The 24,579-nt window shown below is 43.9% G+C and overlaps 1 protein-coding gene across 1 annotated transcript in view; it reads right to left on the reverse strand.

The window, feature by feature from the left end:
• The window catches only part of SLC19A2 (solute carrier family 19 member 2), a 39,724-nt gene that overhangs the window by 5,345 nt on the left and 9,800 nt on the right, over positions 1-24,579 (reverse strand). Inside the window, exons 3-6 of the mRNA XM_054974938.1 lie at positions 22,204-22,426; positions 19,649-19,841; positions 15,464-15,605; positions 14,369-14,486 (exon numbers count right to left, since the gene is read on the reverse strand). Of these exons, the coding sequence (XP_054830913.1) occupies positions 14,369-14,486; positions 15,464-15,605; positions 19,649-19,841; positions 22,204-22,426 (676 nt within the window). The remainder of the gene's footprint in view (positions 1-14,368; positions 14,487-15,463; positions 15,606-19,648; positions 19,842-22,203; positions 22,427-24,579) is intronic.

A 24,579-nucleotide genomic window follows, 5' to 3' on the forward strand; every position in this document is an offset into this window, starting at 1 on the left:
TTACGAGTCTTCTAACTTATCCTTCCAATAAAGGGCTGTCCCCATTTTCTACACCTTTTTCATATTTCTCCTTTCTCAGAGTCTTCTGTAAGGCCTTGCATTTTTGCATTCTTCTCCTAATCAGCCCTCTTCTGCTCCATCCTTTAACACTGTTCTCACTTTTCCATACTCAGTATTACAACATGAATTAATTATAGCTTTTTAACCACTGTGTTGTCCTAGCATTCTGGATACCTGCTGAGTTATAATTCACCTGCCAGTACAGAAATACACTTTGATGATGAAAGTCTAGTTCTTAATTATAAGTTATTAATAAGTATTTAAGGTGCCAAATACATGCTTAGGGCATGTACTAAGACTGTGTCCCTTTGGCCCCAAACCTATATTGGATTGTAAAGCTGCTTGTTTAAATTTCTTGCCCTTATCCAAATTGCTTTTATACCTTTTAATTAAATAAGGAACCAGAAATTGCAAATAAAGAGCTAAAAGCTAAAAACCAATTTCAGCCTAATGAACATAGTTGCTATCGAGTGTCAACAGTGCAAAGCACTTCTTGACATGTGGCAACGAGTAGATCTCTGCTGATTCTGATCAAAGACATAATACTATCATCTAAAACATGTAACTCTTTTAAAAACTTTTCTGCAGCAGGCATGTAGCATTAATGTTCAGTAGAACTTTAAAGTAAGACTTCTGCTGTGTAAAATTAGAACCACAGACCAATTCAATAATCAGAATTAAATAGGCTCAAATTAGATGCTTCATGCTAACAACAAAGCTGTTTCCAAAAGGCATCTTACCTTTCCTTCACTTCTACTAAGCCTGCTATAGTCAGTGTTCAAGACTATTACCTGAAAAAGCAAAATGATGGGAGAGGGGGGAAGGGGGAATTGAGCTCCACTCACTTGCGCAAGCAACCCCAATGATCTCTGGAATAATAACAGATTTAAGAACAATGAATCAGCACACAGTGCAAAAAGGAATTCTCAGGAGCATTAGCAATATACAGAAGATGGTAGGGCACAACTCTAGGATCACATGCATTTTTGCAAAAGAGTTTTGCTCTAGTAACCTCTACACATTGCTAATGCTCCTGAGGTGTACCTTTTAGATTGTATAATGCAGAAACTTAGATCAGTATTGTAAACAGCCAGATGTGGAAACCACATTCATGTTGATGTGCCAACAAGAACAATGAAAAGCTAAGATAACATTATATTGAACCATCTCTAGAAGAGTGGGCATCCATGTGGCAAATGAGGTTCAATGTAGCCAAGTGCAAAGTAATGCACATTGGAACCAAAAATCCAAAATATAAATACAAGTTGATGGGGTCTGAACTGGCGGAGACTGACCAAGAGAGAGATCTTGGAGTCATGATAGTAACTCACTAAAAACGTCAGCACAGTGTGCGACTGCCATAAAAAAAGCTAATGCTATGCTAGGGGTTATTAGGAAAGGGATTGAAAACAAATCAGCCGGTATCATAATGCCTCTGTATAAATCGATGGTGAGGCCTCATTTGGAGTACTGTGTACAGTTCTGGTCGCCACACCTTAAAAAAGATATCATAGCACTGGAAAAAGTACAGAGAAGGGCAACTAAAATGATTAAAGGGTTGGAACACTTTCCCTATGAGGAAAGATTGAGGCGCTTGGGGCTCTTTAGCCTGGAGAAAAGACGACTGAGGGGAGACATGATAGAGGTTTACAAGATAATGCACGGGTTAGAGAAGGTAGAGAAAGATGTGTTTTTCTCCCTTTCTCACAATACAAGAACTCATGGGCACTCTATGAAATTATTGAGCAGTCGGGTTAGAACAGATAGAAGAAAATACTACTTTACACAAAGGGTGATAAACACATGGAATTCGTTGCCACAGGAGGTGGTGGCAGCTACAAGCATTGCCAGCTTCAAGAGGGGACTGGACAAATATATGGAGCAGAGGTCCATCAGTGGCTATTAGCCACAGGAGATAGATGGTATTCTCTTTGTGGGGAGGTGGTGCTCTGTTGTCTTGGTGCTGGAAGGAAGGCAGTGGGAGGGCTTCTGGTGTCCTGGCCTCACTGACAGTCCTTTAGATGGCACTGGATTTCTAGCCACTGTGTGTGACAGAATGTTGGACTGGATGGGCCACTGGCCTGATCCAACATGGCTTTGCTTATGTTCTTATGTTCTTGTTAATGATATGCAAAACATGCCTTTTAAGGGTTTTAGCACAGCCTTTTTATCTGAATTTGATCCCTTATGTAGTGATTGGTTTTATGTGTATTAACTGTACTTTTAACTTCGTATTTAATTTGTGTTGTGAACTTCCCTGAGCCTGCTTGTTGGGAGGGCAATATATAAGTGCAAAAAACTGAACTGAAGATTTTTCACTTGGTCTGGCTTTTGACTACCAGTAACAGAGTTATAAGTTATAACACATCTTTTATTTCATTTCACCTGTTACTAAATTTCCCATTCAGATTCTCCTTTTGATCCTTTAGCCAGGATGCCTTGAAGGAAACGTACATATATTTTAAAAGGAAAACCACGGTAGGAGATGACACTTTTAGAGAAGCGTGTTCATCTTTGCCCATACAATGCTTATATCAAGAGAGGAGCCATCCGAAGTTCTCTTACCGGTGTAAACTAGATTCAGGAGATACAAAGTGTAATGTGGCCTTCACTGAATGATTTGCATGTGCTTTCAGATTTTACATCTGTACAACACATGCTGACTTCTCTGTTAAACAAATATACGGAAGATGAACAACTATGGTAAAGATCGCAGCAAGTAGAGATCAGAAGCCATAGCTCAGTAGTAGAACACATAAGTTCAGTCCATATGATCCGTTTTTTTAAAAAGCTCAGATAGCAATGTTGGGAAAGTGGATCCTACTCAATATGCCAGGGAGCCAGTGCTAATCAGAGTAGACAGGAGTAAGCTAGATGGATCAAAGTAGGGCAAGTTCTATATTTTGGGGGACCCTCGGTAGAGAATTCATTGAGGGCTCATCCCCTCTTCTGCCTACTGACAGACACCCTGCTCATTCCTCTCTTCCCACCCGCCCCCTATATACCCTTCTACCTGCCTGTAGTTCAAAATCAGGACTTTGCAGAAAACAGCAGCATATTCCCTCATGCCAATTATGTTCTGCCAGCAGTCTCCTCCTCATGGTGACTTCCCTTAAAATTGTTCATACAGCTACAGCAAGACCTCGTGCCTTTTCCATGGAGGACGGAGTCCACTGGAATGACCTGCCAGAATGGATAAGGAGGGTGCCTTCCTATGCTACATGACAGCTGCGCTAACAAAGTGGTTGGGTTGTGAGTCAGCACTCTGCTGGTTTGACTCCCACTACTGCCATGAACTCTCCAGGTAGCCTTGGGTAAGCCACTCCTCAGCCCCAGCTGCACTGTGGGGATAATAACACTGACATTATCCACCACTCCGACTGGACACTAATCTCTCTAGAAGAGCAATATATAAGCACGCTGTTATTACATTTAGGAAGGCATGTAAGGCAGTTTTATTCCAGAGACCATTTTGGCAGAGGATAAATTGTTGCAGCAGATTTGGCTGTGCTTGTTTACTCTTGGCCTGTTTCAAATTTTGAGTGTTTAAATTTGTAATGCATGAATTTTGTTCAATGCTGTAAATATTAATTGGATTATTATAGTTTGTGTTGTTGCAGCCTGATTGGTCACTGCCTTGAGTCCAAGGAGATAAGGCAGGATAGAAATGTTTCAGATAAATCCTGGATGCTGTTGAGTGCATACCACATAGTTGATGTAAATGTTTTGTGTGCCAAAAAAAAAATTGTATATTGTTAATCAGTGCTCCCTAAGAGTCAGCCACATGTGCATGCTCTAGCTCTCCTTGTCCCTATTAAATGAGCCCTTGTTGCTATTAGATTTTAGGTGCTTGTGTGCATCATTCAGTACATATAGTTCTGAGTCAAGATTTCAAACTAAGAATGGTGCTCCCTCACTCTGGTTTATATAGAAGCAATTTATCTCAAACTGCAAAACTAAGCAGGTCTGCACAGAATGCTACTAAAGTCTATTCAGTGGGGCTTGATCCCTGGAGTGTTTCTAGGACAAGCTCCTTCAGTCAAAGGAGACGTTTCTTTACTCTGTCAATCTGTACTTTTATTTATTTGCCTCCAACTCATACTCAGCAATGTATAGTACACCACCTTGAGAATCACTAGCTACTGCCACACACACATGTAGCTTTGTCTTAAGTCCCATCTTCACGATATGGCATGCAAAAAAGCTGTGCAACTACCATTCTATTAATGCCACATTAAAATTTTAATAGATCCAGTGTAGAATATTTATACTCTACACTCTAAATCTAGTCTTCCAAGTCAGTCATATTGTTATAACCACATCACAGGTCAAAGTCCTACCATATTCCACATGACCCATTTGCAAGGTATTAGTGTATGAAAACTAATTCTTTTAGCCACAGAAGGGCTTGCCTGCAGTGTAATGAATTACATATAATGTATTTAATTTGAATTTTATTTCTTCTTGCTAATGTGGGGTTTTTTGGATAACTGGAGAGCCAGTCTGATGTAGTGGTTAAGAGTGGCGGGACTGTAATCTGGAGATCCGGGTTTGATTCCCCACTCCTTCACTTGATGCCAGCTGGGTGACCTTGGGTCAGTCACAGCTCTTTCAGAGCTCTCTCAGCCCCACCAACCTAATAGGGTGATTATTGTTGGGATAATGATAACATACTTTGTAAACCGCTGAGTGGGCGTTGTCTTGAAGGGTGGTCTATAAATCAAATATTATTGTTGCTGTGAGTTTAAAATGTAGACCTCTGAGGAAAGGAGGAGGAGGCTAGACAGGCTGAGTGTAATCTGATTCTGAGAGAAAGTATATATTCTACCAAGTTCAATGAACCTGTGTGAAGTTCTGAGATATTCTGGTTAAGACAGTCTTTGGGTGACTCAGAGAAAGGATTCTGGCTAAATCGGGCAAACTGTGTGGAAGCCTGAGAGTCAAATTCTGTCCAAGTCAGGCAAATTGTGTGTGCACCAGGAGTGGTCTATGTATATCTGAGAAAGAGATTATTCTATCTAGGCCAGGCAAACTGGGTGAAAAAGCCTGAATGAATCTGCCTATGTGGATGTGAAAAGAGTTTATTCTGTTAGTGAAGGCTTACGTAGAAAATACCTTTAAGACATAACTTGATTTGAAACGGCTATGTTTAAGAACTATTCTGAAGCCAGCACACTTATCAAAACTCTGCAACTATCAACTTACATTGATATAAATAAATTCTACTTTTAAGAAAAAAATCTTTTCCTCACAACCACCATCACATGCTTACTGTTCTGTCAAACTACTATCTATAAACAAGACTTCCTACATTACAAGTTAAACCAAGGAGGTCTAAGGCGAAAGCCTTTAGTGGCAGTGAAAACTTTTTGAGGGAGTAAGGGAGGAAGTAATATAAAGCTCACAAAAACACAAAAGGAAGGTGTTCTCGAGGTAAAAGCTTGATTAAAGTACATAACACCTAAGATCTGTGGGAGTGGAATTAAAAAGTGTGTTGACTGTGACTAGACACGGGCACGAACAGCATTACGAATGGAAAAAACCAACAAACAAGCCCCTCGGCTGCTCGCGAACGGGCCGTTCGTGAGGCACCATTCCAGCCGAACAGGTGGTCGTCGCAAGCCTTGTTCATTGCGCTCAGCTGCCATTCGGGAAGCTAGACACTCAGGCTCCTTCAATCAATTCCCTTGGCAATGGATGGAGGGACTGCCTGAACTCTGTCTGCACTCCCTCTGTCACCCCGGACACCCCAATCAGAGCCCAACTTAGCTTGATGGGCAGGTCTTCCTTCCAAGCATGGAGCTGCAAAATCGGTTATAATTGGTAACATGGGAGCAGACACCAGGGGGGAGGGAGGGGGGAGGGGGTGTTCTGTGGCCATGGGAACTCCAACCTCATCCCTGCAAACCCTGTTAGGCAGTTCTGACTGCCAACCACAGACCACCTGCATTTTTCAATGAGACCTCTGCTTATAAAAAGGGCACTGTGCTCCCAGTTCTGGCTTTCACTTTCAGCAAGCAGTGGAGTGGGACAGAGCTGTTGATAGCCTTTTGGGAGACAGGAAGAGTGCATTGGAGCTGGGCTTTTTTCTTTGCGTGGTGGGTGGAATAGGGACCTATCCCCTCTGGTTCCAGGGCTGCTGCTGGGCCCTGGGGCCAAGCTCAGTGGGCACCTTGTCCCAGCCTGGCAGCAGCCCTGGAACCAGAGGGCTCACCCTGACTATTACTATTATTGGTATCAGTGCCTGATCTGGTCAGGCTTCTGGGTGTGCTGGGCTAGGGCTCTAGCCCCAGCCTTTGGTTCCAGGGCTGCTGCCAGGCCCTGGGGCAAAGCTCTGTGGGCACCTTGGCTGAGGGTTCACACTGATTATTAGTGCCTGATCTTGTTAGGTATCTGGGAGTGCTGGGCTGGGGCTCTAGCCCCTCCCTCTGGTTCCAGGGCTGCTGCCAGGCTCTGAGGCCAAGCCCTGTGGGCACCTCGGCTGAGGGTTCACACTGATCTTTAGTAGTAGTAATATCAGTGCCTGATCTGGTGGTCAGACTTGTGGGTGTGCTGGGCTAGGGCTCTAGCCTCAGCCTCCGGTTCCAGGGCTGCTGCCAGGCCCTGGGGCCAAGGTCAGTGGGCACCTCGGCAGAGGGCTGACATTATTATTAGTGCCTGATCTTGTCAGGTCTCTGGGAGTGCTGGGCTAGGGCTCTAGCCCCTCCCCCTGGTTCCAGGGCTGCTGCCAGGCCCTGGGGCCAAGGTCAGTGGGCACCTCGGCTGAGAGCTCACAGTGTTCTCTCCTTTTCTGTCCTTAATTCTAGTTTGGTGGCACAATGAGTCTTCATGTTGTGGTGGCCGCCACGGGTGGTCGTGGAGTGAAGTGCAAAGGCAGTCCTCCTGGTTTACTTGTAGAAAGCTGTACTGGGTGTGGCTAGGGGGCAGCAGAGAGTACTCTTGCTCCCCCAGATTCACCTGTGGGGGCTGTGGAGGAGGCCAAAGAGGACTTTCCGCTGTGGGGAGAGGATCTCTCTCAACATTTTGAGGAGGGGGTGGGTGACGGATCCCTGGAGGAATGGTTTGTGTTTTATGAAACATCCCTCCTATCCCCATCCTAAACTCTTGGTGGTGTCCCCACCTGCAGTCCACCCCTCACTCCGTTGTCTGTGGCCAGCTCTGCAGTGCAGCCTGTAACCGTTCGTCCTACTTCCCCTGGGACAGGTAGCGGTCCATGTTTCAACACCTCTGTATAGAGGCACTTTCGAGCCCTTCCTAATGACCCCTGTGTGGTGCGGTGCTGTGCCTGTGATGTCCTGGTGCACAGGGGCAAAAACCCGAAGCACCTGTCGTCGATGGCCCTGACTCGGCACCTGAAGACACACCACCTGAGCCTGTGGTCTTCGTCCTCGCCCAGCGAAACATCTGTTAGGGGAAGAGGTGACCAGCTTTTCTGAGCGGGGATCAGTGGGAGGGTCACCAGAATCCACCCCAAGCAAGAATCCTTGCCCTGAGGGTGACACTAGTGGAAGCAGAGCGCTCAGGCAGGCCGCGCTCGCGGAGGTTGTCCCCTCAGGGTCTGAGACAACGCCGCTTAGAACGGCGAGATTGAGGGCTCAGGAGGCGGGCCTTCGCGTCTTGGCAGAGACAATTGCCCTACATGGCTTGCCCATATCCTTTTTTTTTTAATATAATTTTTTTTATTTTTCATAACTACAAAACACTACACAGCACTACACAAGACTATCACAAGGAAAGGGGAGAGGGAAGGGACAAAGGGGGGTGGAAAAAGAGAAAGAAGAAAAAGGGGGGGGAATGAACTACAAACACTAAACACTACACTTCAATGTTTCCCTTCATACTGTCATAATACAAAAATAGCTCCATAGGATAATGATGGAGTGGTTAATCATACAGAGAATAGGCATTTCAAATTCTGATTAAACTTTCCTCCCCCTTCTAGGTCCCGGACGGAGTTCTCTCTGTGCAACCGCTGTTGCGGTGCTCTCCTCCTCCTCCCCCCCCTCCGGCTCCTCCTTTTCTTCGTTCTCGGTGCAGCAGAGTTCTGGGTTTTTATTCTCAAAATCCTTTAGTTGATCTTCTGATAATATCTTATAGGCCTGATCCTTATATCTGAACCATATTCCTTCCGGGAATAACCATTTGTACTTTATTCCATGGTCCCTCAGAAGAGCTGCAAACTTTTTATATTTAAAACGCCGTTTCCGGACTAGAAATGGAACGTCCTTCAAAATCTTGACTTTCAAACCCATAAAGTCCAAATCCGCATTGTATGAGTTATATAGGATGGTGTCCCAAATCTTTTTAGATGAAAAGTCAATAATGATCTCACGAGGCAACTGTCGCTTTGTTGCATATTTTGAAGAAGCCCGACGGACCTCCAAAATGGCGCTTTTAACCTCTTCTTTAGTCGTCCTCGCGGGTATCGCCAATAGTTCCGAGACCACCTCCCACAGATCCTCTTTTTCCTCCTCTTTCACGTTTTGGAGACGCAAAATTGTCTGCGTTCGTTCCATCTGTAACCCGATCAGCTGGTTCTCAACCAGCTTCAGCTCCTTTTTTGTAGCCTTCACAAGTGACGCACTTTCCAGAGCAGACTTTTCTGCCCCCCCCCGCTGCTGCCTTAATAGTTTTCACTTCGCTTTCAATTAAGCCCACCCTTTGATCAGTTTCGTTCAGCTTGTCAACAAAGGGTTTTATGGCTTCCACCACCGCCCTGCGCACCAACTCTTCGAGCGACTCCCCCTTCAAAGTAGCCGAGATTGACTTACCGAGAGGGGGACTTTGCTTCTTTGCTGCCATTTTGGGGGGGGGGGGCGCCAACAAAATTCTGGAACTCAACGAAGGGGAAGAACGAGTCTTCTTCAGATCAACCTCTCCTTCACAAACGCTTGTAGAACAGAAGGGATTCGCTTGTTTACGGGCTTCCGCCTGTTTCTTTTATTTGCCGTTTCTCGTTGCCCGGCGGCACTCGAGGCGCCGCGCACGTCTGCCGGCCTCCATAGGGACAAACGGGCAATTCCCCCCCCCCCGCATTAATTTTGGGGAGTTCTTCCCGCCGCGTCCCGGACCCTGGCTCCCTCCCTGGGAGTCCTGGGGGCTAATCCTTGCGGATCAGCCGCCCGGTCAGGGTGCCCGGTCGTTTCCTCCCGGACCAGCCGAGAGGAGCGTCCGGCATGGCTGAGAAAACGAAACCGAATCATGGCTTGCCCATATCCATCGTGGAGTGTGTGGGCTTCCACAGGCTACTAAAGCTTCTTGCCCCTTGATTCTCCATGCTGTTGCCGGGCACCCTTGCCCATCAAGTCCTGCAGGTATCTTGAATGAGGGCTGGCACGTTTGGGTCAGGTTTAGCCAGGCCCACTCCCACTGCTAACAGGCTTCTGAGGCCTTGCTAGGCCTTCCTGGCACAGCCAGATCATGACACCTCCTTTCTGCGAAGGCAGGAAAGTGGGTGATGCTGGCGGCAGCTTCCTTTGGGCACTTGTGCAACAGCTCAGGAACTGTTGCACATGTAGTTGAGCCACACGGTGGCCCTATCCATTGCAAACACTGTGCCCTCTGAGCAGGGAGGAATGGGTCCCTCGACTCGTGTCCTTTCCGCAAAGGCAGGAACATGGCCAATGTCAGCTGCTGCTGCTGCCCTGTTTCTTTCTCCCTCTCTCTGGAACCACTATGACACATCCAAGCAACCTCTCCTGTTCCGTCCATGCCCTCCTTTCCACGAAGGCAGGAAGGCTGTTGGTGTCTGGCGGTGCCGTTCAAACTGTTATGAGTATTGCCTGTACTGCCTGCACAGGTGAGGTGTCTCAGAGCGGTGTGGAACTGCTCTGGCCTCCCTCATTTCTCGGGACTGCTGGTCCCTCTTTCGACCTCTCCCTCTGTGGAACCACTCCAACCCTTACGAACGACCTCTCCTGTCCTGCCCATCCCCTTCTTTCCACAAAGCCAGGATGGTGGGTCATGTCAGCTGTCACTTCACGAGGGACTATCCTGTTACTGCTCCCTCCTTGGTCACAAGGGACAGCTCGGCTGCAATTGCACATCTGATTGTACCGTATAGGGATATAGCATGGTTGCACAGCATGGTGGCTCCCTGTCAATGGGACTGACTGAACCCCTTTGAGCCGGGTGGGAATGTGTCCCGCCACTCCTGTCCTTTCCACAAAGGCAGGAAGGTGGGTGATGGCAGCTGCTGCCGCTGTCCTATTTCTTCCTCTCCTTCTCTGGGACCCCTCCAACCCCTCCCAACTACCTCTCGCTTGGGAGCTTTCCAGTTCACAGTCCATACCACTCCCTCCCAGTTACTGCCATGAGTCCCTTCCCAACAACTAGCACCACCCCATCCCCTCCTTTCCGTGACAGCAGAGAGGTGGTTGATGCCAGCAGCCACTGATGGATCGGGGTCTTCCCGTCCCCCTCGCAGGATCTTCCAGGCGCGGCTAATCACCGCGCCCGGAACCCCTTGGTCCCCCTCTCCCACCCTGACCACTTCGTGTTCCCCCTTTCCTCATTACCTTCTCAAGTACTGCCACGAGTCCCTTCCCCACCACTTGCACCGCCCTGTTCCCTCCTTTCCACGATGGCAGGGAGGTGGTTGATGCCAGCAGCCGCTGATTCGGGGTATTCCCGTCGCCGCGCCCGGAACTCCTTGGTCTCCCTCTCCCTGACCACCTGGCGGCCGCAGTCATCAACCACCTTGCTGCATTAGCGGATAAGTGTCTGCCTCCTACCCGGAAGCCTGGCGGGCGGGCACATGGGGGTGCCGAAGGCAAGTAGCCAGACCCCCCGCCCCCAAGAGGGGAGGCGGCCTGCCTTCAGGATCACCGCACGGAGCCAAAGTGAACTGAAGAGGGTGGCTCCGTTTGTGTTGAATAGGAGTTTCCTGGGGGCGTCAAATTTGTGAATGTATAACTCCGAGATCCATATTGCAATCTTGACCAAACTTGGGTGATGGCTGGAGAAGAGCCTGCTGCACATTCCCTGTGAATATGGGCTCTCTAAGTGCTAAGGGGGCTGCTTTGGCACCAACGAACACTGGACACATTTGTTAACAGGACATGTTCGGTTCCGTTCATCTGTTCATGTTTGTTGTCGGGAACGAACAACGAACAGCCTGTTCGGTGTTTTTTTTACTGTTCGTGCCCATGTCTAACTGTGACCAGAGCCCTCCTGAGAAATACATTACCTTAAACTTATTTAAGCGGAATTTAAAGTCCAAAGCCAAGGGTTTAACAAAAGGTTTAAGGTAAAAATACAAATCATTACAGGATGGTATCAAAATTAAAAAATATTTTGTTCTGTATCTATAAATTGATTTTAAGAGCCCCCCCCCCAATTGTTTACTCTTGTCTTTCACAGGATTTTTTTTTAAAAGGTATGGTTAAAACAGGTCAAATAAAAATTCATGATAGATGAAGTTTTGCTTGTCACTGCATCATGGATTCAAAGAGAGAGAGAGTCAAAGAGCACACAGCTCTCAAGGAACTAGTCGCTGCTTAGCACAAGAGTAAACTCTTTGTTCAATAAACTGAATCATTGTGTATCTGTAACAAAATACATTGCAAAAAAATAAAACTGTTTTAACTTGCATCATTCTAATCAGTGATTTTCAAATCCTGCTAATAGAATCATATGTTCACTGTTTGGAAGGTAGACCAGCAGCCTTGCCTACTATAACAAGAACTGCAATTAAAGTAATTAAAAATTGTCAAAGCCAGCAAGCTTCTAGGAATATAATAAAATAATTTTATTTGATTTTTAAAAAATTATAATTTGGACATAAGACAATGTTCATATCCACAGCAGTACTGACTGCACATTTTGTTTTCACTTCGACAGGTTTTTCTAATTTGAAAGGTGCTCCATAATTATAATTCTTGGATTTCATGAGCACAACCTAAGAGTACTTGAGTTGGTGCATTTCCACGCTTACATTAACATGTTCACGTGGACTTTTAGAAGGCAATTCTGAGGCAAGACAGACATGATGAGCTATCTGCCTTTATGTTAACAGTGTTGATCCATAATTATAGTTATTTTAATTTCCCACAGAGAAGAAACACAGGCAGGAAAGAAACATTAGATTGAAAGTTTCAGTTTCCCCTTTTAGTTACCCAAACTTTGCTTCTCTTGACTTTAAGGGACGTTTTTGCCCTTCCCTGTTAATAATGTTTTCAAGTTTCTCTTCAGAAGATATTAACAGTGCATTCAATAGTTGCTTCTTGCCCCAAGGAAACTGCAGAAAATTACTGTACAGACATTGTGATTTAAATGAACTAGGTTCAAGATATATCAGAGCCCCCATCAACTTGTACTCTAAAATTTAGTGCTCATTGCACATCATTACAAAGCAGTTACACAAATCATAATATGAAGAGAGCCGTGCAAATCTCTCCTTAGAATATTATTTTCTGAACCTTTGAAACTTTTGCCTTAGCCCAAGGACAGAATTTGAATTAAAATCCAGTTTTAAATTTGCTGTAATTTAAGGTCAGATGTGTGCTTTATTAGGTCAGATCTAAAGCTCACACATGCTTTCTGGACTTGTATCTGCAAATCCAGCAATCAACAGGATTTAAATCAAACCCCCTTAAAAGTTTACTTACATAATTCCACATGCTCTTCTCAAAGGTTGCCGTAACTCCCCTATTTATCCTGTTTTCTTCATATGGTGTCATGTAACAAGCATGGCATTTGATGTCCAAGTACCATCCCCACTATGAATGGGTTCCATAATAAAGGCTTCTTCGCACTTTATCACTTCCACAGGATGTCCAGATGTAGATCATTATATACAAAAACCATACAAGTGCTGCTGCACGAGCATGGATCAAGCAACACCTGGACAGTAACTTCCTAAAACTCATACACATAGCTAAATACATGTGGCTTTCTCCTACAAAGATATGTTTATAGGAAGTGAGCCTATCATGTAGCCATACCTATAAACCTCAGCAGCTACCAAGGAACACCACAGCAGACCTCGAGGAAGTTGTCATTATTTGGAGACTATGAAAACTTGTCATGGTTTGTTCAGCTCTCTAACTTGCAAGTTTGTCAGAAACAAATGTGGCCAAAATAATTAAAAACAGAAGGGAAACACACGTAGTTTAGCAGCAGCATCCCCATTGCCAAGATACAAACACAAACCAAGCAACAATTTCTGTGTGTGAAACTCCTCCCTGCCCTATAAAGAAGGGATGGACAGAATGTTAAGGCTGCAGTTAAAAATACCTGTGCTGTCCTTTTCCTGAGAAAAAGACTACAAGCTGCTTAAAACATCTAGGGAAGCCTCAAGTAGTTCAGCCTAAACAAATGCACATAAAATGAGTATCTCCTTGCTGAGGTACCTCAAGCTGAGGAGAAACTAAACCTGACAGTCACAAAGGTGAGCTTCCTGCCCAGTGTTGTCCAATACAAGAAGCAGATGTGACAGATGTGATCTAAACTTATTACACAAAGAAATATTGCTGTCAGTTTATTCTCTGTGTCAGTGTGAACCTTTGCTGTCAACAGCTGAAAATCCTGACTTTTAGAGGTGGAGTCATGACTGAGGAGCTGAATACAGGCAATTCAGGTAAACCTGAAAATTTTGGTTATCAAGCCAACTCTGAATGTAGTGTTGCTTCTTGTGCTCCCTATGCCTCATCCTGTACAAATTAGAATGTACTAAACACTTCATGAGGTCACTATATAATGGATATATTTAAACTTTAAGGACAAGGATAACCTAAAGAAAGCAAAACCTTTAAACAGGCAGCAAAACTACGACAAGATAGGACATGTCAAAATGTGAGAAATGTTTGTGCGTATATATGAAAGTATACGTAGTATTAATAAAATTTGCATCTACCAGCTCTGGACAATTCTTCCCACTATCATGTCGAACTGACAAGTCTCTTATCCCAGTTCTTGTCTATCAACAGACAGTTCCTCAGCAGCATCCAAGACCTTGGGCCGACCAACTGCATTGAGCCAATATGGACTGGGCTAGTTAAATACATCCACTTTCTAATGGCTTGCAGGTCTCAATAGACAAAAGACTTCTCAGCTATGTAGCTCTGACCTAAAAGTCTTTTTTGTGGACCGTTTTATATATAGTCTTCTTACTTACGTAAGATACTGTTAAATACATTCTGCTTCTAGAAATACATTCTGTTTGCATAGTACAAATATGGGCCAAGTACAATTCAGGTAACAGCATTTGAATGCATTAATAAATAGAAACCAACATATTTAAAAACAGAGCCCCACCCCCCCCTCCTTCTGACAGTGCCAAGTCCAGATTCTGCATTCTAAGCAATACTTGCTGCAGCTTCATCTGTTCTCTCCTCTTGCCTCCGGTAATTCTTGATAATACTGCATGTGCCACTGATCAAGAACACTGCTGAGATGGCAGCAAAGTAACCAGCATAGATCATGAACTGCAGCAGAAAAGCGGGGCGGAAGGGGGGAAAGAATAATGGTAAACTGAAGTTAAAAATTGAACCTCTCTCAGGGCCCAGCATTAGGTTGGGTGAGGCAGCCTTCCTAAAACCCAAGTGCTTTGAGGCACCATTCAAGGGCATCTAGTTCCCAGTTATTTACACTATAACAGGGAAGCCCCATTTGGATTTTACATCTCAGACACCAAAGCATCTTCGGTAGTCTCTGACCACATTTTATTAAGGCTGGATTTTTCAAGTTAGGTTTGTGCTAAGTTTAACCCATTGTCCATGTTTCATTAGCATACTCACTAAACAAATTCAAATAGGAAAAAAAACCCTTTCATGTCAAATAGAAGTTTCAGTTTCATATGAGATTAATTGCCCTGGCTAAAGAACAGCTCAGGGCACCACTAAATATGACTGCAAGAATTCTTGCTGTTGGATCTGCCATGGTTTTTTAAAGTGCTAAAAGCAGCAGGGAGAGAGAGAGAGAGAAGAAATTGAGATTAGAGAGGCTTGATCCTTACCATCCCATGCCATTCCCCCTCCCCAACTACTATTTGCCCCAAGTATCATACCTATGTGTTTCCCTCTGACAGGCAATTTAAATCAAGTAAACTGTGCATGGGTAAAACGCTCCACTCTCTGGCCCCAACCCAGATTCCTCCCTTACTGTTTTTTACATTTAAAATGGCGGGGGTGGGAGGGACTTCATTGCATATGGTCCTATATCAAGGGTAATTTAGCAATCAGCCTCTAAACACCTTTAAGCATTTCCAGTGTTCATGAGGGAGAGAACTGGAAAGGAACCCTCTCTCTGCTCTGCAAACTAAGGGCAAGGAATTATTCACCCTCCAAAGGCATTGTGTTGGGACCAGAATGAGTTCCTCACTCACATCACTGAAATGGGCAGAAATCTTCACCAGGAAAACTACACATTCTCCCTTCCAATAAAGATAAAGCACAAGTCTTACCTGTGTAAATATATCCAGCCCAAGCCCTTTTGAATCGACAACAATGAACGTCAGCAAAGTCTGCAGAGCCAAGGCAATAAAAGTATTGATACCAAATACCAGGGCATAGCGCTCCACGCTTAAATTAGTAGCAATTTGAAACCTTCACAGGAAGGAAAAAGATTCACAGCATGAGAACTGAAAAGGAGAGAGACTAGACTTCTTTTCAGAGTTAACAGCACAGGTACACTTCCAAATTAGTTCCTAGATAACAAAGCCAAACTAGATAGCAATGATAGCAATTTTATGTGTTTAAACAAGGAACTTCCTCAGTCACAGAAGAAAAAAGCAGGTAGAGGCCTGAAATCTAAAAGCATAAAAGATGGTAGGAGTGAGGGAAGACCAATCCTACTCTTATCTGCAGCATCTCCCCAACCATGTCCCTGTGCACTGTAACTCCAGCTACAGAAAAGTGCCTAGAGACTAGACATGGGCACGAACCAGAAAAAACCGAACCATGGGGTTCGTGGGGATCCTCCCCTGCCGCCTGCCAGCTGATAGTTTAAAGGGACCTGCCACTTGCAAGCAGAAGGAAACGTTTAAATGGCCTTCCCCCCCCCAGGGAAACGGCCATTTAAACTGGCCCTTTAAAATGAACCAAACGAACTAATAGTCCAGTTCATGGAAGTTTGGAGAAAAAAGCTTCCACGAACCCTGGTTCACAAACCCCGAGCCAGGCTGGTTTGTGTATTTTTTTGGTTCGTATTTAGGTTCGTGCCCACCTCTACTAGATACACGAGCTGCAGGCAGGCAAGTAAGGGAAGGATTTGGTATTCATCACTTGTGAGCTGCTTTTTGTTTTCAATGACATAGACAGCCCCCTTTTCTGCACAACTCAATCAGTTCAATTTGTAAACACTTAGATCAGCTGCAGGCGCATCTAGTTTGGCTATTAAAACATATCTGTATGATATTATCATACAATCCACTTATTTAAGCACACTGTTGAAATTTCCCAGCCAAACGGAACTGTGAAGCAGTTCTACAGGTTCCACTATCCCAGCACAGTAACCTTGAGCATGCCTTTGTGTTAATCTCAGTTTCCTGTCTGTAAAATGGAAGCAGTGACCTACTCTGGTATTGGGAAAATAAGCCGGATGTGGAAACATCACCTACCCTGAACTTTCAGGATAATTTGTATATGGTTTATAAACAATGGAAGTAAAGGAGGAAACCAAGATACAGATCGACAGGGTCTTTCCATACAGCCTTTGTAAACCATTTTGGCTGCTGGTTGCTTGTGGATTTTTGTGCCATTTTAGACACAATTGGTCTGGCTGCCAGTTGCTAAGTTTTCAAAGCACTTCACATATGCTGCAGAGTATTGTTTGAAATGTCTGTACAACTTCCAACAGTGCCACCTTTTTTATTTACCCACTCAATTCCACCATGTTCTTTTTTTGAATGTATATAGTTTAGCACTATTGCATTGTTACAACAGTCTCTAAATTCCCAGCTTTCATTTTAAAGAAAGTATGTCTTCCATTGAGAGAGGCCTTTTTGCTTATATTTTCACAACTTTGAGCCCTCTTCTCTGGGTCTACAGGGAGGTTGTGCCCAGCCAGTCTGGCACTTCACCTCTTTTGTGCAATCTCAGCCTGGGCCTTTCGCCACCAACATTCTGCAGAGTGGGAGAGGGTCCTGGGAGGGCTAAGGGCCTGGGCTGGTGTCCTGCCTGGCAGAAGCCTAGTGGGCATCTAAGAAGCCAGTGGCAAGGGATCATTTGCAGGTTCTAGCAAGGTAACCTCTGAAGATGCTAGAGCATGGTCAGCAGGTCCTTTGTAGCACCAGACACCACTGGTCCTCCTGGTTCCCTGATATTTGCTCCTCAGGCTCTTCCAAATCAGTCATAGACTGGTCAGAGGGTGTCATGACAACTTGTTTTAAAAATGCAAAAACGCAGGGGGGCCAGGGGAGGGGAGGCAGCCACTTCCCATGCCAGAAAAAGTGATGCTGTTTGAAGTGACCGCAGCAATTCACATACGATTCATAAGTAGAAATCGAACTTGAAACTGCCACCTCCAAATCACCAGGTTAAAACAGAAATGTGAAAGGAGCCCTAGAATGGGGCAGGTGAACTAATCAGAAGAATCAAATAGTTATTGATCCAAATAAAATGCAGCAAGACCTGCAACTTAAAAAGTAGCAGATGTGGGAGAGAGTTATTCCTCCACTCCATCAGTTTTAAGACAGAAGAGTTGCTGTTCATCAAAACAGCCAATAAATGAGCAAACAGCATCATAAGACAAAAACAAATACTGCAGTCCAATCTGGTGCATGTTTACCCTGAAATAAGTCCTAGTGAGTTCAATAAGGCTTGTTCCCAGTAAGCATGCAAAGGATTGTAGCATTTGACTGGCATGGGGACAGTCTAACTGCAAGGACAGGGAGGCATTGGCACAAATGGTCAAGATGCAAAAAAATCTTCACCGGAGTTTTACAAAAATCAGCTCAATTCGCTGTACTTTAAATATAAGAGGTCCTGCAGATTTAGTCACTTAGATGAAATGACCATTTCCTACTCAAATTCATAAGCAAAAAAGCATTGGTTTCAACCTAGCAATTAAGTAAGTTGCTTGTCAATGGGTGAATGAGTAACAGCTTCTTACAAATAGAAGGTAGACAGACCCATGGCAATTTAATGATGAGAGCTGCTGGTACCTTTTGTCCTTGCAGTTCTTATATGCACACCTGTGACCTTCTGTGTTCCGTGCAGGGCTATTCACAGCAAACTTGGACATTGCCCAAGATGGTCATGTGCTTCTCTGAATAGCTACTCCATTACACTGCAATATGAGTGGTATTACGCAAGCCAACTACATAGCTTGTATGGGAGCCAATATTTTCTCAATCAAACAGGCTTGGAAGACAATTGACACAGAGAGTTTGTTTTCATCCTTGATTTACTGGTCACACACCAAATGGCATAGAGGATGGTGGTTGCCATAAAGTATGGATTAATATAAACAGTAGCTACACATGGCAGATTGGAGAACCCTTTAGTTAAGAAACTAGCCTCCCCTTTGCCTGTTTCTCGGTCAAACTTATGCTAAAGCAAGCTGGCTGGTTAGGTCTCAAGGGAGAATTCTGGGAAACTTAAGAGAGACTGAGTGAAGCAGTTTCCAGAAAGATAAGCCTGGAAATGTTTTGCAGAAGCCAGGTGCAAGTGAGATCATGGGAGTAGCAAGGCAGAGGACAGGAGAAAGAGGCTCATCCCCTGCATTCCATCTTGTTAAGGATGAGAGCACAGGTGGGGCCTAATTTTTGTGATGGGTGGCATTACTCAGCTACAGAGAGCCTTGTTCACATGTCTCAGCAAGGCCCTAATTGGTTCTTAGAGTTGCCCCATGGTGCTGGCAAATATGGGGGAAAACAGAGTTTCCTAGTTAGTTGGTTGTTATTTGACCAGCATCAGACTTGGTTGCTGGCCTTTGGCCATCTCATTCTTGGACTAAACTAAAAAGCTAGCCCTTGGGGTTCTGTTTAGAACTTTGTGGCTTGACTTATACAAGGTAACATCTGGTTCAGTCGGCAGATGTTCCTGCTAAGAGGCTTAGGTTTTTTTCTTTAAGTAGTCATTCTGCCCTTCTCCATTTTATCCTTTTATCATTTTAAAGCAGGTCATAAATTGCTATATATGTAAGGTCAGCATAGCAACGTAGCACCTGACAGATCAGAAATTCATGGCACTCTCAATGTACATATAAGCTAAGTGTCCCAGGTGATATTAAGCTTCTTTCTTTAAAAGAGTTCTTCCATCATGTTGAAATTTATGAATCTAAGTATTTTACCATGATTACCAGATTAGCAAGTAAAAGGAAGTGGCTTCAATCCAAAAGATAAAAAGGCAACAACTTTGAGCCAAACCTACTTTAAACAAACATCTACTATTTAAATTCAGTTATTAAGAATTCTCATTTATAGGCCCATGATAAAATCAGTGCTGGGTTGGAAGTCAGTAAGCTAAAAATGCTTTGTTCAAAAAGTAAGAATTATCCCAGGAAATGGCTAATCCTGAAGTCATATTTTTAAAAAATCTTTGCTATGCTAGACTGTGGCTCTTTTACTGAAGTCTTTAGAGAAGAGGCATAGCTCATATGCCCCTATGGCAAATTTTACTGTCAACGTTTGTTTGTGAACACTTACGTTGCAATAGTGATGAGCAGCATATAGATAATCCGGAATATTATGTAGGAAGCGTAGCACACCCAGATGTTACGGACTGTGTCCATGATATAAACAGAGGCAGCAATGAAGAAGGAGAACAAGGCTAAGGCTATCTCACCCCAAGTAGCCCAAGATGTTTTTATGTGGCCCACAACAAAGACAGCCACAGCTCCTATAAACGCAACAACCAAAAAAAAGGTTATTATCTTAAAAAAAATCTATTCAACCATATTTATTTTGGACACATTTTTAGAATACATCTGTTAACATCAAAGACCTGGACAGGAACATATAATGAGTAGTGCTGATAAACATTCCATCAACTACTTGAGGAATTTCACTGAATTCAGATGGAGAAGAAAGAGGCACACAAATAGTACTTTTGAAATCCCTACATTAGTATTGCTAGGACAGCAATTGTAATGCTCATGAGGGTCAAGCAATTCACAATCAAAGGGCTCTCCATCAGCAAACAAGATGGCAAATTTTTGTTCTCTCCTTCCAGTTTCACCATTTGTATCAGCACTTGCAGTAACATGAATTCTTTTTAGAAACAACATTCTGCAATACATGTTCTCTTCGGCATAAACCTCCATTTAAGATTACTATTATGAAAAGGCAGAATTAATACCTAGGAGAGGGGTGCATAGCACTCAAGAAGGAACTGGGAAGACAGCAGCTCTCTATCGAAGATCCCTACGCAAGATGGGTGTATCTCTGCCAATGGTATCCTTGGGGGCAGTGGTTTTTAATTGTTTGTATTTTATACTGTGTGTTATTAATTGTAATCCACCTCAAGAAGGACTCTGTAGAGGCAGCACAGAAATATTCTAAATAATGAGTAAGGCATGAAAAGATTCACTTTTCTAGGAGGAACTTAAGAATTCTGTACAACAGGGATTATTTTAGGTTATCCTCTGAAGTGGTAGTTAAACTGATCAAATATGAATAGAAGAAATACATTAAGCTTGCAATTTATAAAGCATTTGTTTTACAAGCAAACAAACTGCCACCACCACCCTGCAACTCTGATATAGAAAACAAATAACATTATGTAACTGACATGTTAACACCATATTAATGGTCTCCAAGAAACAATTTTTTTAGGGGAAGTTGTTTCTTTGCATGTTCAAACTGTGATATACAAAGTCACCTTTGTTGCCTTTGTAAAGCTGTCAACTCATGGAGAATTCACCCAAAAGATGGTGGTAGAGAGTGCCCTCAAGTCATAGCTGGCTTACAGCGACCCCTAGTGGGGCTTTTCATGGCAAGAGACTAACAGAGGTGGTTTGCCATTGCCTGCCTCTGCAACCTTGGTCTTTGTTGGAGGTCTCCCATCCAATTACTAACCAAGGCTAATCTTGCTTAGCTTCTGAGATCTGACGAGATCGGGCTCACCAGGACTATCCAGGTCAGGGGACCCAAAAAGGTAACATGCACTAAACAAATGCAAATGCCAATGCTACCATTTCAATCAGACCAGGTTTTGTGTTTTGTTATTTTAAGTACCTGTGTCTGCCTACAAAACCCTTGAGGTAGTGTCACAGAATCAGACTTTCAGAGTAACTAAAGTTGTTTAAGAAGGAAGGCACATGGGAAGAAGAGGAGGAACATGGATCAGAATGACAGCACTGGAGAATGGATAAGTTTAATCACACACACACACCCCAATATAATGCCATTTTTCCTAATAAGAAGCGATCCCAATGGGCTACTTTGTCCTGGGATTGGGGGTGGGGGAGTTCTCCTATTATACTCATATTTTCTCCCCTCTTTGAGCTTCAAGAAGTCTAGAGGAAGGACCATTTCCAATCAGGCAAACAAGGCACTGGAGGTGGGGGAGCTAAACCTGTAGCTCCAATCCATTCTTCTCCGTCACCACCCACTGCAGTGCATTTTGCAGCTCAGTTATACAGATCCCCTGAGTTCCACATGGCTTGGCTCTTAGATGCATGAAAGACTCCCACCTTCTGCCTTGCATAACAAGTTATCACTTCTGAGTGGTCTTGAAGGCTTTCATAGTTAGACAGTCCAAGACGACTTACAGGATGTAAGGAAGTGGGAGGGTGGAAAGGTGGAAAAACAAGGAATAGAGAAAAACAGGTAGAGGATTCCCAACCAACACATGTGGACAATTAAACAGTTTGTGGTTGTACAGGGTGCATTAGCATAGCCATATTCCACCTGACATTACACTGGTCACAGACTCATGTGTTTGGAAATGTTGAACGTGCTAAAGCTGTTACTTCCTTGGCTGACTTTTCTGGGAGGCTCCTGTAAACACTATTATGTCCAGCCTGAATTTCAAAACATATTACTAAATGGATAGCAAAAGCAAGTGAGTCATCCTCATTTATATTACATTCAACTCACCCAACAGCACAGTGCTGCTTACACAAGACGGGGTCTCCCCAGAAGTAGGGGTGAAAAACTGGCAGCAGCACATGTCTGCACCAATAGTAAGACATGGCTTAGCCCTGTGGACTGCAGACTTCATTCAATCTCTAAAACATGCAGTTTAAGACATAACTTACCCAACAGTGTGGAAACAGCTTCTACGCCTCCATTATAGATCTCAGAGCTCCGAAAAGGCTGCACCAGTTCCCACAAGCCTTGAGTGTAGTTTATGACCTGGAAGTAGCCACATGTCGACAGCGCCCACCACACAGACCAACAGAGCAGAGGCTGCGAAGAATAACACTGCAAGAAGTCCTTCCAGAGCTCTTTGATAACCTTTACAATGTTCACTTTTTGGTCCTGTATAGATGAAAAACACAACAATTCAAGCAGCCTTCCTACCTAACAGTAACTTGCCCCCACAACCAGTGCTAGTGCAAGACAATGAGCCTCCCCTTCATTCAAGGAGCAACCACCACCGCATAGCAATGGCTCTGGCTCCCCCTATAAAACAGCAAACCTTAACTCATGGCAGCTAAACTGAAGACCAACAATTTGCCTGACCACAATCTTTCTATCATTCTGAATTGTGCTATGCTTTTGACAGAAGGTCTGTCAGATCTAAAGATCATAAGCCAAAACCATGACTAGGTGATGCCATTAGAGTTCTTATGATGTCCAACTGAAGGAATACAAAAGCCACAAGCCACAAGATTCACAACCTGAATCTTTTGTCACTAGCACATTCACACAGTACAATCTGGACAGAAAGTTTTAAAAAGCAGGACACAAAACAATCACATCAATTACCCTCCCCCCCCCCAACATCACTAACCCCAGAACAGCTTAGCTACAAAAAAAGTACACAGAGCAGCTCAAGTGAAAATTGTACACCTCTTCCCATATTGTTCAATACACCAGTTAACATCCTCTACTGTGCCCCCACCTGCAGAGCTAAAGCAGCTAACAACTAGAGACAGGGTGTTTTTGGTGGTGGCCTTTGGAATGCCCTCCTCTACAAGACTTGTACAGCACCAACTTTACATTTCTTTACAGGTGTCAGGCTGTTACAAGCTTATTCTGAAGGTACAGACTGGCATACAGCAACACCTCTCAGACGCGCTGTCCTGGTGAGGCGTAGGGTCTACCCTGGAACCCTTTAACCTTGCCTACTTGCTATCCCCTTCAGGCTCTACTAGGATGGCAAACCAAACTTCCATCATCCCTCTTCCCTGTGATCTATGCTAGGAAGACTCCTGCTTCCTCAAGCTCCCCCCCCCCCTCACATGGAAGCGAGGAGGAGAAAAATAAAGGCATAGGGAAGTCACAAGGAGGACACAACAAAATATGAATGCTATCTCTAAACCTATTTATTACTATTCTAACACTTTCCTTCCTTCCCTTGTAGAAGGTAAGGGATCTAACCCAATCCTGGCTTCCCCAAACCAACCCCCAACAACCAACTAAAAATCCAACCCTTTCCCCCCCGCCCCCAACAAACACCAAGACTCTGGCAAAGGAATCTTTGCCAGCTACACCCTACAGTCACCACATAGACTAAAACACTTCTCTTTATTGACTTAGGGGATCCATCTTTTTCAGCTGCTTTATGGTCTGCTCCGTGTATGATGGAAAAGAATTCTGTAAGCTATGTGCATTTTGAAGGTGAAGATGACCAGCAGTAGTTAGTTCCTGCCCTTGATTGACCTTCTCAAAGTGTCAGTTATCTGAAGAAACTGAGTCACTCAACACTTGTTTATGAGCTGGCAAACAGCAGACAAGATGTCTTTACCAGGAATTGGAATAACAAAGAATGTGAAAGCAAATTCCCATTTCCTCAGCTATTAATCCTGTATTGAGAATTCATCACGGAAACAGCATTCACATTTCATAATACCACCTTACAGAATAGATTTAACAGAATTAACACCTTTATTTGTACACATTAAATGTTTTTAGAAAGGGGGAGGAGCTAAGTACGGCTTCAGTTTCTAATATTTATGATATAATGATGACAGTGACTTTATATAAAGTACCCTACCTATGCAAATAAGAGTGACATTCTAAAGACACAGTGGGACTTTTTTCTGCCTAAACATGATAGGTCAGCATAGCTAAAATGCTTAATGTACCTAAATGGAACATCTACTGAAATCACCAGTTCTAATGCAAATATATTTTTATAGTTCAGGTGGAAGTTGATAACAATTTTTGTAACTTTTCAAAAATCATATATGTTCCTATCAAAATCTGACCAGAATCTCTCCTACTGTACATAGCACATGAGCAATGAGCTCTCATCAGCCATTCAACAGATTGTCATTGTTACAACAATTAGTGTGGGCTGAAAATGTCTAGACTCTAGGCTCATAAGATGAGGGCTCAGCAGAGAAGCAGCCAGAAACATTTTTTACTTTTGCATAAGTATTTTAGATGCCTGCAAACTGAAGACAGATACTACCAGAAGAGTGTTTCTTAGCCAGTTCATTAGGTATACTTATTTTGTGTGTATG

This window comes from Eublepharis macularius, chromosome 3 (assembly GCF_028583425.1).
Source record: "Eublepharis macularius isolate TG4126 chromosome 3, MPM_Emac_v1.0, whole genome shotgun sequence".
Lineage (NCBI taxonomy): Eukaryota > Metazoa > Chordata > Lepidosauria > Squamata > Eublepharidae > Eublepharis > Eublepharis macularius.